Consider the following 15,782-nt stretch of genomic DNA (forward strand, 5'->3'; position numbering starts at 1 on the left):
TGAACCAGTGGATGGAAGACCTTTCTCTCCCTTGCTCCCTCTCTATAACTCTGCCTCTCAAGTAAATAAATACATCTTTAAAAAAAAAAAAATCCTGAGTGATGCCCAGTAAGACTGAAGTGAGCTTATTCCCCTCCTCTGCTCCATGTTTCCCCTTTCCTAAGAAGCCCAAGACTACGTACCCAGGTCCTGGAGTGGAGATGTCCAGGAACAATGCTGCTCTCAGCTATGGAACACTTTTTCCACACAGGGTCAAAGTCTGAGGTTCACAAGACATCCTGTGCACTGAAGTTCCCAGGCACCTCACTGTGGTGGAGAGAGACGGCCATGACAAGGTGGCCGCTGGCAAGCGTCAGTTACTCAGGAATGGCTTTGAATCCCACCTGGCAACAGAGCCTGCCTGGCAACAGGCTGTGATTGGATGGCTTTGAATCCCACCTGGCAACGGAGCCTGCCTGGCAACAGGCTGTGATTGGATGGCTTTGGAAACTGCCTGGCAACAGGCTGTGATTGGTTGGGGCATAGACCGCCCCTTGACCAGATTGGCTGGTCTTGGCTATATGAGCTGTTGTACTAACTCAAATAAACGAGTCTGTGGGCTGCTCACCTCAGGCCTGCTTTCACCGACTCCCGGGGTCTGTGTGGTGACTCCGTGCCTCTTGCCCCCACCCCGTTCCTCCTCTCAGAAAGGAATCCACTGCAACATTGGTAAGAAATCAACTGCAACCCCTTACTTTTCCAGCAAATCAGCCCAATGTCAATGGCTTGACATGGGGGCTGCAGTGAGCCTGGGCTTTCTCTGGCTCAGTCCTTCCATCTCAGCGGATTTTCTCCAGGACCCCTGAGGGCCTGCTGGTCTGTGCTCCACACCCTGCAGCTCTCCCCCCTCAGAAGTGGGCCCAGGCAGCCACTTCAGCCAGGCTGTGAACACACGGCGAGTGCCAGCTTTGCAGTGCCAGGGCAGTGCCGGGACAGCGGGGAACGTGGCTATGTCAGAGGGGCCTGGTTGTGAGTGCTCTGGGCCCAGCTCTGCGTTCAAGGAGAAAGCTTTTGCCCTCTTACACAATTGGCCTGGAAGTGCCTTTTGACTTACAAAGCCGACTTCCTTCCAAGCCTCCTGGGTCACAGAGGCCCTGCCACCCCCCAGCCCGCCTCCTGCAGGTCATAGGGCCAGGGCCAGGAGTTTGAGTCCTGCAGCTCTTCACTGGAGCTCGTGGCTTGGGACACTGGATTTCCCTGGAATTCTTTGACATCTTAGTCTGGAAATACATTTTGAGTGTATCTCCACACAGCTGGGAGACCACCTGTTTCCTGGTTTTATTAAAGAACTCAGAAAACCAGGAGGGGGACTGTGGGCAGCCTCCATTCCTGATATGTGAGATGAAAAGAGGTGAAAGGGAATATTTCATGTGTCTCTGTATTGTGCGTTTTTTTTTTTTTTCTTAAAGATTTGAAAAGCAGAACAAGCAGAAAAAGAAAACGAGAGAATATCTTCTATCCACTGGTTCACTTCCCAAATGCCTGCAACAGCAGGGCCGGGCCAGGCTGAGTTCCGGGTCTCCAGTGTGGGTGCAGGGCCCCAAGCACTTGGGCATTCATCCACTGCCTTCCCAGGTGCGTTAGCAGGAAGCTGGATTGGAAGACGTGCAGCCTGGACTCGAATGGGCACTCCTATCTGCGATGCCAGTGTTGGCTTAATCTGCTGTACCACCTGCCCGCACCTCTGGTGTCCTTTGTAGGTGTTTCCCATGTACTCCTCAGGCAGGAAACTCCCTGCTTTTAAACTTATTTTCATGAATCACTTTATCAAATCCCTGAAAAATATTTTCCACCCAAGAAAACATTCTAAGAAAATTCACGCCAGTGGATCTATATAAAGCACCAAGCCCTGTACTGAAAGGAGAGGTGAGAGGTGCTCTTCAGAGCAGGCCCCTTGGAGGTGGCGCTGCCACTCCTCCAGGTTTGCCTGAAACACCTCTGGGAGGAGGCCCCCATCACACCGAGCAGATGCGGTCTAGTTCACTCGCCAGACCCGCCTCCGGGCATCCTTCCCCTGTTACACACATCAGAGCTCCGTCATCAAGGACAGAGCCGCAGGGTGTTGCCCGTGGCCCCAGGAGGACGGGCCTTGGTTGTGTGGTGCAGAGGCAAAGGCGTGGGAATAGGTGAACTTTCCAGAAGGCTGCTCAGCACGGTCACTCGTTTTGACACAATCTTGGTTGTCTTTTGTAAAAGTCGGTTAGCCTGACAGGCTTACTTCACACCCATTCACTGTGGGGTGTTCTTCACTCACGGGGTTAAGCCTGACGTTGCAGACTCTGTTTCCTGAGCCACGGTGGGCGCTGTCTCTGAGAGAAGGAAGCTGTGTTTGCAGGACCTCTGGCTGTGACGGAGTAAATGTGAAAGCTGGAACCGGAACGCGTTGGTGAGCATGGATGTCTTTGAAGACCGTAACACAAGAAGGGAAAAGAAGAATACAGAACTCGCTGTACCGAGTGAGCCTGAGCCTCTGCAGTCTGGTCCAGTGTGGACACCAACAGCGGGACAGTCCATCTCCACAGTCTACTCTGAGGTCCACTGCCAACTGGCGGTAGCCCACAGCGGGAGAGGGAGCCCCCGGGGTGGTGACTAACCAACCAGCTGTGCATATAGCAGGCTGCACAAACGCCAGGACAGTGGATCCCCACTCACGCACAAATAAAGAGTAGTAAGGGCAGACAACTCCTACTGCTGAGCCTTCTGCTGGAGACTCTTCATGGATCACTGACAATCATTTGGAACATTAAAAAAAAAACTTATGAATTTAATTTTATTTCTTGAAAGGCAAACAAACAACACAGATCTTCCATCAGCTGGTCTACTCCCCCAAATGCCCCCAACAGCCGGGGCTGGGTCAGGCAGAAGCCAGCAGGCCAGAACTCAATCTGGGTCTCCCATGTAGTTTGGCACAGATGCAAGTTCTTGAGCTATCATCTCCCCCTTCCCAGAGTGCACATCGGCAAGAAGCTGGGTCAGAAGTGGAGGAGCCAGGATTTTTAACCCCGCCCTCCAGTATGAGTGCAGGGGCCCCAAGTGATGAATCAGCTCCTGTGCCAAGCACTTGCCCCTATCTGAAACATTTTAAGCTCCAAACTTACTCAGGAGCTGGAGTGATGACAGAGGTGAATAATCTTTCACATAATTGGCTCCCCTGTCTTTTCAGAGCCAACAGAATGGGTAACCTGCTGCACTAGTTATACTGTTGTGTTAAAAATGTATAAACAGGAGTGTAGCGCTGTGGCGGCGTGGCGGGTAAAGCTGCCACCTGCTGCTCCACTTCAGGCTATTACAAATAGAGCTGCCATCAGCATTCATGTAGAGGTTTAAACACAAGCATTTGTTTACCTATGGTAAATACAGTATTTGAAAAGTTCCTTCTGGGATTTTCAAATGATTGCACACTTCATTTTATCAATCACAGGGCAAATACATCGGAAATGAGAAAACAAATCATATGGCTGTTTATTCTTTTTTTTTTTTTTTTTAAATATTTATTAGGGTTGCCACTGTGGTGCAGCAGGTAAAGCCTTTGCCTGCAGTGCGGGCATCCCAGATGGCGCTGGATCCAGTTCTGGCTGCTCCACTTCTAATCCAGCTTTCTGCTATGGCCTGGGAAAGCAATACAAGATGGCCCAAGTCCTTGGGCCCCTGCACCCGCATAGGAGACCTGGAAGAAGCTCCTGGCTCCTGGCTTCAGACTGGCACAGTTCTGACCATTGCAACCATGTAGGGAGTGAACCAGTGGATGGGAGATCTCAACTGATCTCTCTCTCTCCCCTTCTGCTTCTCTGTAACTCTGCCTTTCAAATAAGATTTGAAAGCGGCCCACAGCCGTTTGCCCCGCCCTGTGACAAGAAAGGCCCCGCCCCACAGAAGCCCAGGACTCCAGATCGCTGTGGCTTGCTTGTGCCCCGGAAGCTGCCCCTTCCCGGGGTCATGATGGGCAGTAAGATGGTGTCTGCTAGAATTTTTTAAAAATTTTAAAAGATTTATTTATTTGAAAGATTTATAGAGACGGGAAGGAGGGAGGGAGGAGAAAGGAGAGAGAGAGCCACACACACACACACACAGATTGCTTTTTCCATCTACTGGTTCACTTCCCAGATAGCTGCAAGGCTAGGCCAGGCCAAAGCCAGGAGCCAGGAGCTTTTTCTAGGTCTCCCACGTGGGTGACAGGAGCCCAACCACTTGGGCCATTAGCAGAGAGCTGGATCAGAAGTGGAGCAGCCGAGATTTGAACCGGTGCCCATATGGGATACTGGTATCACAGGCGGTGCCTTACCTGATACTCCACAGTGCTGCCCCAATTTTTATATTTTCAGATGACCTGTTGCCTACCATTAAAGTTGCATCATCTTTTATACCCACCAAAAATGTATGAGTGTCTCTTCTCCTTCAGTCTTTGTAGACTGTGTTGCCCAAGTTGCACATTTGCCAATTTGACAGATTAAAACAGTGTTTCATGTGGCACTGCAGGTTAGGAAGCCACATAGGATGCCAGCATCCTACATGAGGACTGGTTGGAGCCCCAGCTGCTCTACTTCTGATCCAGCTTCCTGCTAATGCACCTGGGAAAGAAGCAGAAGATGAGCACCTGCCACCCACATGGGAGACCTGGATGGAGATCCTGGCTCCAGCCTGGTCAGTCCCAGCCATTGGGGCCATCTGGGGAATTAACAGAAGGAAGATCTTTGTCTCTCTCTTTCTCTGTCACTTTGTTTTTCAAATAAATAGATAAATTTTAGAAAACAAAATAGCATTTCAGGAATTTAGATTTTCTTTAGGGGCAGGCATGTGGTCTAGAGGTTAAGGCATCCTTGTCCCACATTCAAGCACTTTGGTTAGATAGCGGGGTCAGCTCCTGGCTCCAGCTTCCTGCTAATGCAAACCCTGGGAGATAGCAGTTACTGCTCACTACCACTCATCTGGAGGACCTGGATTGAGTTCTTGCCTCCTGGCAATGGGCCCCCCGAGTGCCTGTTGAATTTGACGAGTGAACCAGAGAATGTAAGTTCTGTCTTTCCTTCCCTGTCTCTGCTTCTCAGAAAATAAAATTTTTAAAAATAAATTTTTCTTAGGTGAGTAAGGTTGAGTAGTTTTTTGTTTGTTTTAATTTAAGAGGTAGAAAAAAAGGTCCTCCGTCCGCTGGTTCACTCCCTAAACAGCTGCAACGGCCAGAGCTGCCCCGATCTGAAGCCAGGAGCCAGGAGCTTCTTCCAGTTCTCCCACACAGGTGCAGGGGCCCAAGGACTTGGACCATCTTCTTCTGCTTTCCCAGGCCATAGCAGAGTGCTGGTTCGGAGGAGGAGCAGCCGGGTCTTGAACCAGCGCCCATATGGGATGCCGGCGTTTCAGGCCAGGGCTTTATTTAACTTGTTGCGCCACAGCACCGGCCCCGAATAGTTTTAAATACATTTGCTAACTTCTATTTTTTTAAAATTTTGTATTTTTAAAAATGTTTAAAGTTTGCATTTCTTTTTCTGCAAACTGCCTAAAACTTCCCATTCAATCATTTTTTTCAGTCTAGTTTTTACAATACATGAGGTGAAGACAAGTTTTTAAAGTTTTTTTTAAAAAGGATTATGTGCTTCTCTATGTACAATCATAATACCTCATATACGGGTTAGTAATTTATGTTTTTACAAATCTCCCCATTTTTAGAAGTCACTGGTCCATATCATTAAAACAAGTTGGTGGCTCTAAATATTTACAACAGCATAAGGTTATATCACCCACAAAGTTATGTTAAATGGCCACAACCTAATGTGCATTTTAAAAGTTGTAAAAAAGAAAAAGCATGAATATTTACCATGAAACTTAATATAACTGGGGGAATGATGCGACCGGCTTGTGTCTCAGAAATTAAGTCCTCAGCTTTGGAGTTCTGTCAGCTTTGGCGCAGAGGTGGCAGTTCGGTAGCAGGTGTAAAGACTGCCAGAAGAAAACAAACTTAAATCAGGCAGTGCCAATCAGCAAAGGAGTACGGCGCGACCCCTGTCAACCCAGAGCTTTTCTTCTGAGCTCGCCAGCTCCCAAGTTTTAACAAGACCGCTCAACTTGGGACGCCACAACTTAACTGGTTTCAGACAGAGTTGAATCATACCGAAGTCAGAGGCTGGCTGTGTAGAGAGGCAATGGCCCTCCCTAGACAGCTTCCCACCCCACGAGCGCGGGCAGCGCCCCGCCGGGGAGAGGGGCGGGGCGGGGGCGGGGCTTACCGCGAGCCGGACGGGCCCCGCCCACGGCCGTCGCCCCGCCCCGTGACGTCACAAGAAAGGCCCCGCCCCACAGAAGCCCACGACTCCAGAGATCGCCGCGGCTCGCTCGCGCCCCGGAAGCTGCCCCTGCCCGGGGTCATGATGGGCAGTAAGATGGCGTCTGCCAGCCGGGTCGTCCAGGTAAAGGGATTCAGCCGCCTTTCGTCACCTTAGGCGGCGGGGACGGCGCTGGGGAGCAACAGCGGTGGCGAAGACTGGCGGGGCCCGCGGCCCTGAGTGGGGCCAGCGGCAGCGGCCGGGATGTGTGGGTGAGGAGGGGACCTGCGCCTGGGCTGTCGGGTCGAGCGGCGAGCCGGGGTCTGGAGCCAGGGCTCCAGCCCGGAGGCGAGAGCGCGGCGCCCGGACGCCTCCGCGGGACCTCGTTATCAGCCCGAGGAGAGTGCGGGCTAGCTGCGCGGCGCTGAGCCGCCGGGCCAATCAGCGTCCAGGGCTGTCTGCGGTGGGCTCGCGTCAGCCAATCGGAAGCGAGGCGGTGGCGCGGCGTGGAAGGGAACGAACCTTGGCTCTGACCCGCTGTCCCTTCAAGGTCTTGGGAATGGCTGGCCAAGTGGCCCCGCGGGTTGAGGCCTGCCTAGGGCCGGTTCGACCCGACGTCTCCCAGCGCTCGACTACTGGAGGGAGGGGTGTAGAAAACACTGCACTGTTTATCACCGTAGGTATTTCATCGCCGGTTTCCCACGCCTGTTTTCCGTGAGTTTAGATAGGCAGCTAGGTAAATTTATTGTTGATCCATGCACTAGCAACCGACTCCTGATAGCTGTTGTACTTGCTTCTGCAGCTGTGGTCTTTAGCTTAAACAGGAGAGGTAAAATCGGCGTAAAAATGACACAGTCCCCACTTGTGTAGTTGACATACAGTCTTCAGCCCTTCAGATGTATTATTTTTGTGCTTAACTGTCAGCTTTGCTAGGAGATTCCCTGTTGCACAGATACGTCTGTGAAAAGACCTTTTCCGGAAGGTCCTGAGGTTGTTTTCTGAATGATAATCCTCACTTACTCGTGTAGCGTGTATTTCTGTAAGGACTGAGGGAACATCTGACAAAGGTCTAGTATCCATGATAGGTAACCATGTATGTCAATGATAAATACGCAACTCAACTTAAAAATGGGTAAAATTCTTGATACTGTACTAAGATATACCCAAATGAGCAAAAAATGTGAAAAGCGTAAATTAAAATAAGGAGAGAAAAAATTTTTTTTTTGACAGGCAGAGTGGAAAGTGAGAGAGAGACAGAGAGAAAGGTCTTCCTTTTGCTGTTGGTTCACCCTCCAATGGCCGGCGCACCGCACTGAGCCGAAGGCAGGAGCCAGGTGCTTCTCCTGGTCTCCCATGGGGTGCAGGGCCCAAGCACTTGGGCCATCCTCCACTGCACTCCCGGGCCACAGCAGAGAGCTGGACTGGAAAAGGGGCAACTGGGACAGAATCCGGCGCCCCGACCGGGACTAGAACCCGGTGTGCCGGCGCCACAAGGTGGAGGATTAGCCTATTGAGCCGCAGCGCCGGCCAGGAGAGAAATTTAAAAGGCTGACAGTACTGAGTGCTGATGAGAATGTAAAACACCTGAAACCCTCATCCACTGCTGATGGGAGTTTAAAGTGGTACAGCCACTTGGGAAAACGTATACCTCCCCATGACCCAGCAATTACAGGCTTATTCCAAGAGAAATGAATGCCTGTACCTTATACTATAAGAAGCCTTGTAGAAAAATGTTCACAGAAAACAAAGTAAGCAGAAGCTTCACTTGTAATAACCTCCAAACAAGAAACAATTCATATGTCCATTATTAGGGTAAATTGTGGTAGTTAAGATGGGATAGTACACAGTGGTAATAACTCACTGCTGATATGTACAAGGATTCTGTGAGATAGATGTTGAATGGCCTTCCTATCCAGAGTAAAGATCTGTATGGTATTCCCATATTCATAATACAGGCATTAGGCATAATAATTACATACCACATATATTGAGTACCTCTGTGCCCGGCCTATACTTGTTGAGACCTCACTGCCAACAAAACAGACATAGAACTTTGAATTTGGTAGTTGATCCATTTCTAAAGAATTACATTACAGAAAACTGGCACAATCTGATGGGAAATCACAATGGAGGGTCTTTGAACAGTAAGTGAAGAGAAAATACATCTTGAAACATTTTAATAGAATTTTCCTGATATAAAAGAAGAGTTAACCCAATACCTTGTATGGGGAGAAGTGAGCCAATATGGTTGATTAATGAATTTAATGATAAAGTCATTAAATTTTAAACAGAACTTCTTTGCTGACCCAGGCAATAAGACTAGGCACTTAAAAGGGAACAAAAGTCATAAATTTAAAAAAATAATTTCTTCATCCAGGAGGACATATTCAAGGTAGTAAAGGAAAGTAAAAGTGATTTTGTAACTGTACTGACCTTAAAGTGTAAAGGTCACAAAAAAAAATATATATATATATATTTTTTTTTTTTGACAGGCAGAGTGAACAGTGAGAGAGAGAGAAACAGGGAGAAAGGTCTTCCTTTTTGCCGTTGGTTCACCCTCCAATGGCCACCGCGGCTGGCGCGCTGCGGCCGGCACACTGCTGATCCGATGGCAGGAGCCAGGTGCTTCTCCTAGTCTCCCATGTGGGTGCAGGGCCCAAGTACTTGGGCCATCCTCCACTGAACTCCTGGGTCATAGCAGAGAGCTGCCCTGGAAGAGGGGCAACTGGGACAATCCAGCGCCCCGACCAGGACTAGAACCCGGTGTGCCAGCGCCCCAAGGCGGAGGATTAGCCTATTGAGCCACGGCGCTGGCCCACAAAATGTATTTTCTTAAAATATTTTATTTATTTGAAAGGCAGAGTTATATAGAGAGAGGTCTTCCATCCACTGGTTCATTCCCCAAGTGGCTGTATTGGCCAGAGCTGAGCCTATCCAAAGCCAGGAGCCAGGAGCTTCTTCCAGGTCTCCCAAGTGAGTGCAGGGGCCCCAGGACTTCCTGCTTTCCCAGGTGCATTAACAAGGAGCTGAATCAGAAGTGGAGCAGCTGGGACTTGAACTGGCACCCATATGGGATGCTGGTGCTGCAGGTTGGGGCTTTTAACCCATTGTACCACATTGTCGATCCCACACAAACTCTCCTGAACATTTCATAACTCAGTGTTCTCAAGAGCTCCTCCTACTAGATCTACTTTGACATTAGAAAATCACTGGAGATGTTTCAATACAACTACTGGGGATGAGTATAAGGTATGTTTAACTGTAGAACCAAGAGTAAAGAGTGGAGATAGTAACTGTTTGTTTGTTCTGACAGACCAAATATAACCTTTTTTTTTTTTTTTTTTGACAGGCAGAGTGGACAGTGAGAGAGAGAGAGAGAGAGAAAGGTCTTCCTTTGCCGTTGGTTCACCCCCCAATGGCTGCTGTGGCCGGCGCACCACGCTGATCTGAAGCCAGGAGCCAGGTGCTTCTCCTGGTCTCCCATGGGGTGCAGGGCCCAAGCACTTGGGCCATCCTCCACTGCACTCCCGGGCCACAGCAGAGAGCTGGCCTGGAAGAGGGGCAACCGGGACAGAATCCGTCGCCCCGACCGGGACTAGAACCCGGTGTGCTGGTGCTGCAGGCAGAGGATTAGCCTATTGAGCCACGGCGCCGGCCCAAATATAACCTTAAAAATATATAACTTTAAAAAATTGAAGAATAAGGGGAAGAGTTTATAGAAGGTAAATTAATTTGCTATTGCCTCTACTTACTAACTGGCAATAGGAGGTGCTGAAGGAATACAGAATAATACAGAATAGATTGCTGTAATATCTCATCATTTCTCATAATAATGAACCAACAGTATTGCAAAAAAGAGTGACTAAAGGTATTATCTAGAAATATTAATGTAAACACATACAAAAATATAGTTTTTTTCTAAATATCAAAAGTCAAGTGAAAGAAAAAAGGCACATAACCAAAGAATTTATCATAAGACAGATTTATACCAAACTTTGAAGTTATATCTGTAAATGTAGATGGGCAATAACATTTTCAGGTTAGCTAACATGAAAATCCAGCACTGTGCTATGTAGGAAGCACAGCTAAATCTAAGAGATCTGAAAGGTAAAAATAGAAGGATAGTTGACTTATACTTGACAAAGGTCAAAGGCAGCCGGCACCGCGGCTCACTAGGCTAATCCTCCACCTAGCGGCACCGGCACCCCGGGTTCTAGTCCCGGTTGCCCCTCTTCCAGGCCAGCTCTCTGCTGTAGCCAGGGAGTGCAGTGGAGGATGGCCCAAGTGCTTGGGCCCTGCATCCCATGGGAGACCAGGATAAGTACCTGGCTCCTGCCATTGGATCAGCGCGGTGCGCCAGCCACAGCACACCAGCCACAGCCGCCATTGGAGGGTGAACCAATGGCAAAAAGGAAGACCTTTCTCTCTCTCTCTCTCTCTCACTGTCCACTCTGCCTTTCAAAATAATAATAATAATTTTAAAAAGGTCAAAGGCAACATAATGGAGAAAAATTCATCTTCAACAAGTGGTGCTGAAAATGCTGGATACCTTCATGAAAAGGAAAACAATTTAAAATTGAATCTAGACGAAGACTTTACACCCTTCACTCAAAAGGGGGCTGGCACTGTGGCATAGCAGATAAAGCTGCAGCCTGCAGTGCTCTCATCCCAAATGGGTGCCGGTTCAAGTCCCAGCTGCTCCACTTCCAATCCAGCTCTCTGCTGTGGCCTGGGAAAGCAGTGGAGGATGGCCCAAGTCCTTGGGCCCCTGCACCCACGTGGGAGGCTGTGAAAAGCTCCTACACATTTTAACTCAGACTGTGGAATCGGGGGAAGTTGCTTAGAGAGGAGTGACACTTGAGCTGTTTTATAGGTTTAGCAGTCAGGGTAGGCTCCAGATGCAGTGGGGATGGCAAGAGCGTGATGAGTTAGGGAAGTGAAAAGTACTTAGGATACCTGGGTGGCAGACGCATCAGTGGTGGGGACTACGACTGCAGACAGGAGAGGCCACATGGTGACAAGCCTCTGAATGCCAAGTAAGAGTTTGAACTTTATCCTGAGAACTGTGGAACATTTTTCATATTTTTAAATAGGGCAGTAGCAGTAGGATGAGACGGGAAATTCTTTCACAAAGCTCAGTTATGAAAGGGAAGAAACAGTAGAAAGAAAAGTGGGTTTTGTTTTTTGTGTGGGTTTTTTTTTGTTTGTTTTTTTAGATTTATTTTATTTGAAAGACAGTTACATACAGAGAGAGGTAGAGACAGAGAAGTCTTCCATCCACTGGTTCACTCCCCATATGGCCGCAAGGGCCAGAGCTGCACCAGTCAGGAGCCAGGAGCTTCTTTCGGGTCTCCCACGCGGGTGCAAGGGCCCAAGCACTTGGGCCATCTTCTGCTGCTTTCCCAGGCCACAGCAGAGAGCGGGATTGGAAGAGGAGCAGCCGGGACTCGAACCAGAGCCCATATGGAATGCTGGCACCTCAGGCCAGGGTTTTAAGCCACAGTGCCAGCCCCTTGTTTTTAACTCTGCAAACTTGGGCATACTTCTATGTGGAGGACAAGAACCTATCCCAGCCTTTTCTCTCAGCAGCAGAATTGTGGTGCTGGAACTTCAGGCTGCTCCCAACAAGCCTGCTTACTTCTGTACTCACATAAAATGCCTGATAGTCCATATATACGGATATATTTACAGATAAACATACCTCAGTCTCATTAGTTACATAGCAATTTATAGATTACTTTGGTTAAAAAGTGTACTCTGTTCGTTAGATTATTCATTGAAGTGGTTTCATACTAATAGGTTTAAAGTTTTCTGTAGCACTCTAGAATCTTAGGGATGAAAATGTTCATAGTCTTTCAATGTCTATCATAATAACATTATTCTAAAAAGCTGTATTTCCTTGAATTTAGGAAAAAGACTAAAAATCTACCAGATATTTTTATCTGCTTTATGTGGGCTTGGAGATTATAGTGATTTCTTCTTTGTGCTTTTCTGCATTTTTTGCAAATTTCTTACTGTCGCTCCCCCTCTTCGCGGAGGAACGACACAGGACCCTGCGCTGTTCTTTTGTCTGCTCGGCCCTCCCCGGGTTTGCTGCTGGTTCTTCCCGGGTTGGCTACCGTCCTTCCACCTCCGTGGAAGGGCGGTTCCCCCTGCCACATTCCCCACTTCTGCGGGGGAGCGGCACACCGCTGGCCGGCTCTCTCGGGGGCTGCTCAGGTGTTCCTTCAGATGTTCCCCTTAGATGTTCCTGGTGCATGTTGTCTCTCTCCTCCTTTATAGTCCTCTTCCACCAATCCCAACTCTGCTACCCACACGCCGAGCACGCTGCTATCCTCCAATCAAGAGCAGGATCAGCTCCTGCAGGTTACTGCTTGAACTGGAGGCAGCTGTGTAAAAGTTGTTTTTACTCCTCTCCCAGCGCCATATTGTGGGAGAGCAGATGCATAGAATAAATCTTAATTCCAGTAACTTAGCCTAGTCTCAGTTGCTCCCCACACTTACAGTGAGCCAGTGTTACTTTTGTAGTCAGAAAAGGTGTTATTTACCTAATTCTCTATGTGATTGTTTGCTTTGTATCCTATCCTGAACTGTTCGATATTGACATAGTAGGGAAACCACAATCAGTACAAATTGAGAAACTTCCAGTCTCTTTCTTACCAATAAATAAATCATGCAAGATAAAATCCATGTCATCTTTTTATAAGGTTATTTTGAGGTCAGTTAATAATATACTGAAAAGTCTTGTGATACATAAAGCACAAAATGATGACTAGAAAATAAGCAAGTTAATAATTCATAAACCAGCTTTTCTGATTAGAGAAAAATACGATTGTTGCTGTCAAATAGTTGTTTTAACAAGGTTATCCATTTATGAGCTTTAGTAGATGACTGCTTCTATAGTCAATGAGATTTTTTTTTATGCATTTTATTGTTCTTTTAGGTAGTCAAGCCACATACCCCGTTAATAAGGTTCCCTGACAGAAGAGACAATCCTAAACCCAATGGTAAGTTGTACTTTATTTAGATTTTCTAAGTAGTGATTTTTAGTTAAATATTTTTCATTTTTATTTATTTGTAAGAGTGACAGAGAGCAAGAAGGAGAGAGAGAGAGATGTTCCATCCACTGGTTCAATCCCCAGATGGGCATAATAGCTGGGGCTGAGCTACGCTAGAGCAAGGAACCGGAAACTCCACCCAGGTCTCCACGTGGGCCCAAGCACTTGGGCAGTCCTCCACTGCTTTCCCAGTCACATTAGCAAGGAAATGGATCAGAAGTGGAGCAGGCGAGACTCAAACTGGGGATGCCAGCATTGCAGGCAGCAGTTTAATCTGCTGTGCCAGGGTGCCAGCTCCCAGAGTATTTTTTTTTAAGATTTATTTATTTTATTTTGAAATGCAGAGCAACAGAGAGAGAGACAGGGAGGGAGACCTTCCATCTGCTTATTCACTCCTCAAAATGGCTGTAGTAGCCCAGTCTGGGCCAGGCTGAGGCTAGGAACGAGGAACTCCATACTGGCCTCCCACTTGGGTGGGAGGGACCTAAGTACTTGGGTCATTTTCTGTTGCCTTCTCAAGCACATTAGCAGGCAGCTGGATTAGAAGTGGAGTAGTCAGGACTTGACTGCTTGACAGTGGATGGCACTGCAGTTATGAGTTGTTAGCATTGCGAGCAGTGACAACCAGTTTTGCCACAGTGCTGGCCCCTTATATTGAAAAATTGTTATTTAGGTTTATCGACTTATTCCCCATTGTAATATATTAGCTATAAACTTCAACATGTGTTGGCCTCTGAGGGCTTTTATGACAAAATTTAAGTAGTGTAGGTTATACATAATGGGTTGAACTCCAGGCACTAACTAGAAGTCTTTTTCAAACTTATTCATTTTTGGAATTCACTTACTTAAAACTCATTATTTCACACTTGAGTAATTGCTCTAATTAGGTGTGTTTTTGTTTTTTAAATGTCAGTGTCTGAAGCTTTGAGATCAGCTGGATTACCATCTCACACTTCTACAGTCGCACAGCATGCGAAGGGAAGTAAATCACCAGATCTGCTGATGTATCAGGGGCCACCGGACACTGCCGAAATCATTAAATCGTTACCTCAGAAATACAGACGGAAACCCGTACCTCCAGAAGAAATGGAATTTATCCAAGTATGTTGTTGTTCTTTATCACAAGACTTTGCAAAACATTTTGGCTTTTGGAGTTTTGTGCGCTGACTTATCTGCTGCTCCCATCGTCTTGTCAGTTATGGTGGTAGTTAAGGCAGATTTGGGCAGGTAGACCAGGACTGAGAGTCAAACCATACTTTGTGCATTAAATAGCAATAGGCGTAGCCACATGAAGAAAATTTATTGGAGTCTTCAGTAATTTTTGGAGTGAAGAGAGCTCCTGAGGCAAGATTGTTTCAATTTTTATTTATTTATTTAAGAGGCAGACAGCGCTCCCATCCACGGGTCTGTCCACTAAATTCCCACAATAGCCAAGGCTGGGTGGGCTGGGCGGTAGGAACTGCGCCTGCCAAAGTCTGCAGCAGCAGGAAACTGGTCAAAAGCTGGAACTTGGGGCCAGTGCTGTGGTGTAGCGGGTGAAGCCACCACCTGCAGAGCTGGCATCCCAAATGGGTGCTGGTTCAAATCCTGGCTGCCCTACTTCCAAGCCAGCTCTGCTGTGGCCGGGAAAGCAGTAGAAGATGGCCCAAATTCTTGGGCCCTTGTCTTTGGATTGGTGCAGCTGCAGCCGTTGGGGCCATCTAGGGGGTGAACCAGTGGATGGAAGACCCCCTCTCTCCCTTTCTCTCTCTTTCTCTGCCTCTGCCTCTCTGTAACTCTGCCTTTCAAATAAATAAATACATCTTAAAAAAAAGAGCTGGAGCTGGGCGTTGAACCCCGGTGCTCCAACATGGGAACGTGTACCTCCTAACCACTAGGCCAGATACCTATCCTGAGACAAGACATCAGGGACAAGCGATCTAGGTCATTGCTGAGCCCCTTCCAGATCTGAAATCATGTTTATGACAGTGGTTACGAATGCCCAAAAGCTATGGAAAACCGAAATTGTTTTTTTAAAAACTAGGGATAATCTGCTTAGAATTGTGTAAATTTTTCTAGTGGTCATGAAAGCATTTATCTCAATTTAACATCTCATCTTACTGCTTTTCCTTTTCCTGTGCAGCGTGGAGGTCCCGAGTAACCGCTGTGGCTGCTGCTTGTCATCAGACAAAAGGATTGTCTTTATAATAAAGGACTCCCAAAATGACAAATGAAAAATTGTATATGAAATAACTTTAATAAATATTCTGTAAAAAAATAATGAAATATAGAAAATTCAGACGAACACCTGCATCTCCTAATTTATGTATCTTGGTCAGCTTCTCCACGAGCTTACCTAATTGTTTATATACTTTATACTTATTAAAGCATACATTTCTAAATGTTAGCCTATTAATTTACTCGTGATGATCAAGTATTACCAGTGTTGAAC

The 15,782-nt window shown here is 47.4% G+C and overlaps 1 protein-coding gene and 1 pseudogene across 1 annotated transcript; one reads left to right on the plus strand and one right to left on the minus strand.

The window, feature by feature from the left end:
• The window catches only part of LOC100358360 (polycomb complex protein BMI-1 pseudogene), a 27,099-nt pseudogene extending 20,838 nt beyond the window's left edge, over positions 1 to 6,261 (minus strand).
• Positions 6,261 to 15,732, plus strand: KGD4 (alpha-ketoglutarate dehydrogenase subunit 4). Its single transcript, XM_002714072.5, has 4 exons — positions 6,261 to 6,437; positions 13,237 to 13,300; positions 14,265 to 14,452; positions 15,474 to 15,732. The coding sequence occupies exons 1-4, from the start codon at positions 6,396 to 6,398 to the stop codon at positions 15,489 to 15,491; spliced, it is 312 nt and encodes a 103-aa protein (XP_002714118.1). The 5' UTR covers positions 6,261 to 6,395; the 3' UTR covers positions 15,492 to 15,732.
• The last annotated feature ends 50 nt before the right edge of the window (positions 15,733 to 15,782 follow it).

The sequence above is a fragment of the Oryctolagus cuniculus genome, chromosome 14 (assembly GCF_964237555.1).
Source record: "Oryctolagus cuniculus chromosome 14, mOryCun1.1, whole genome shotgun sequence".
NCBI lineage: Eukaryota > Metazoa > Chordata > Mammalia > Lagomorpha > Leporidae > Oryctolagus > Oryctolagus cuniculus.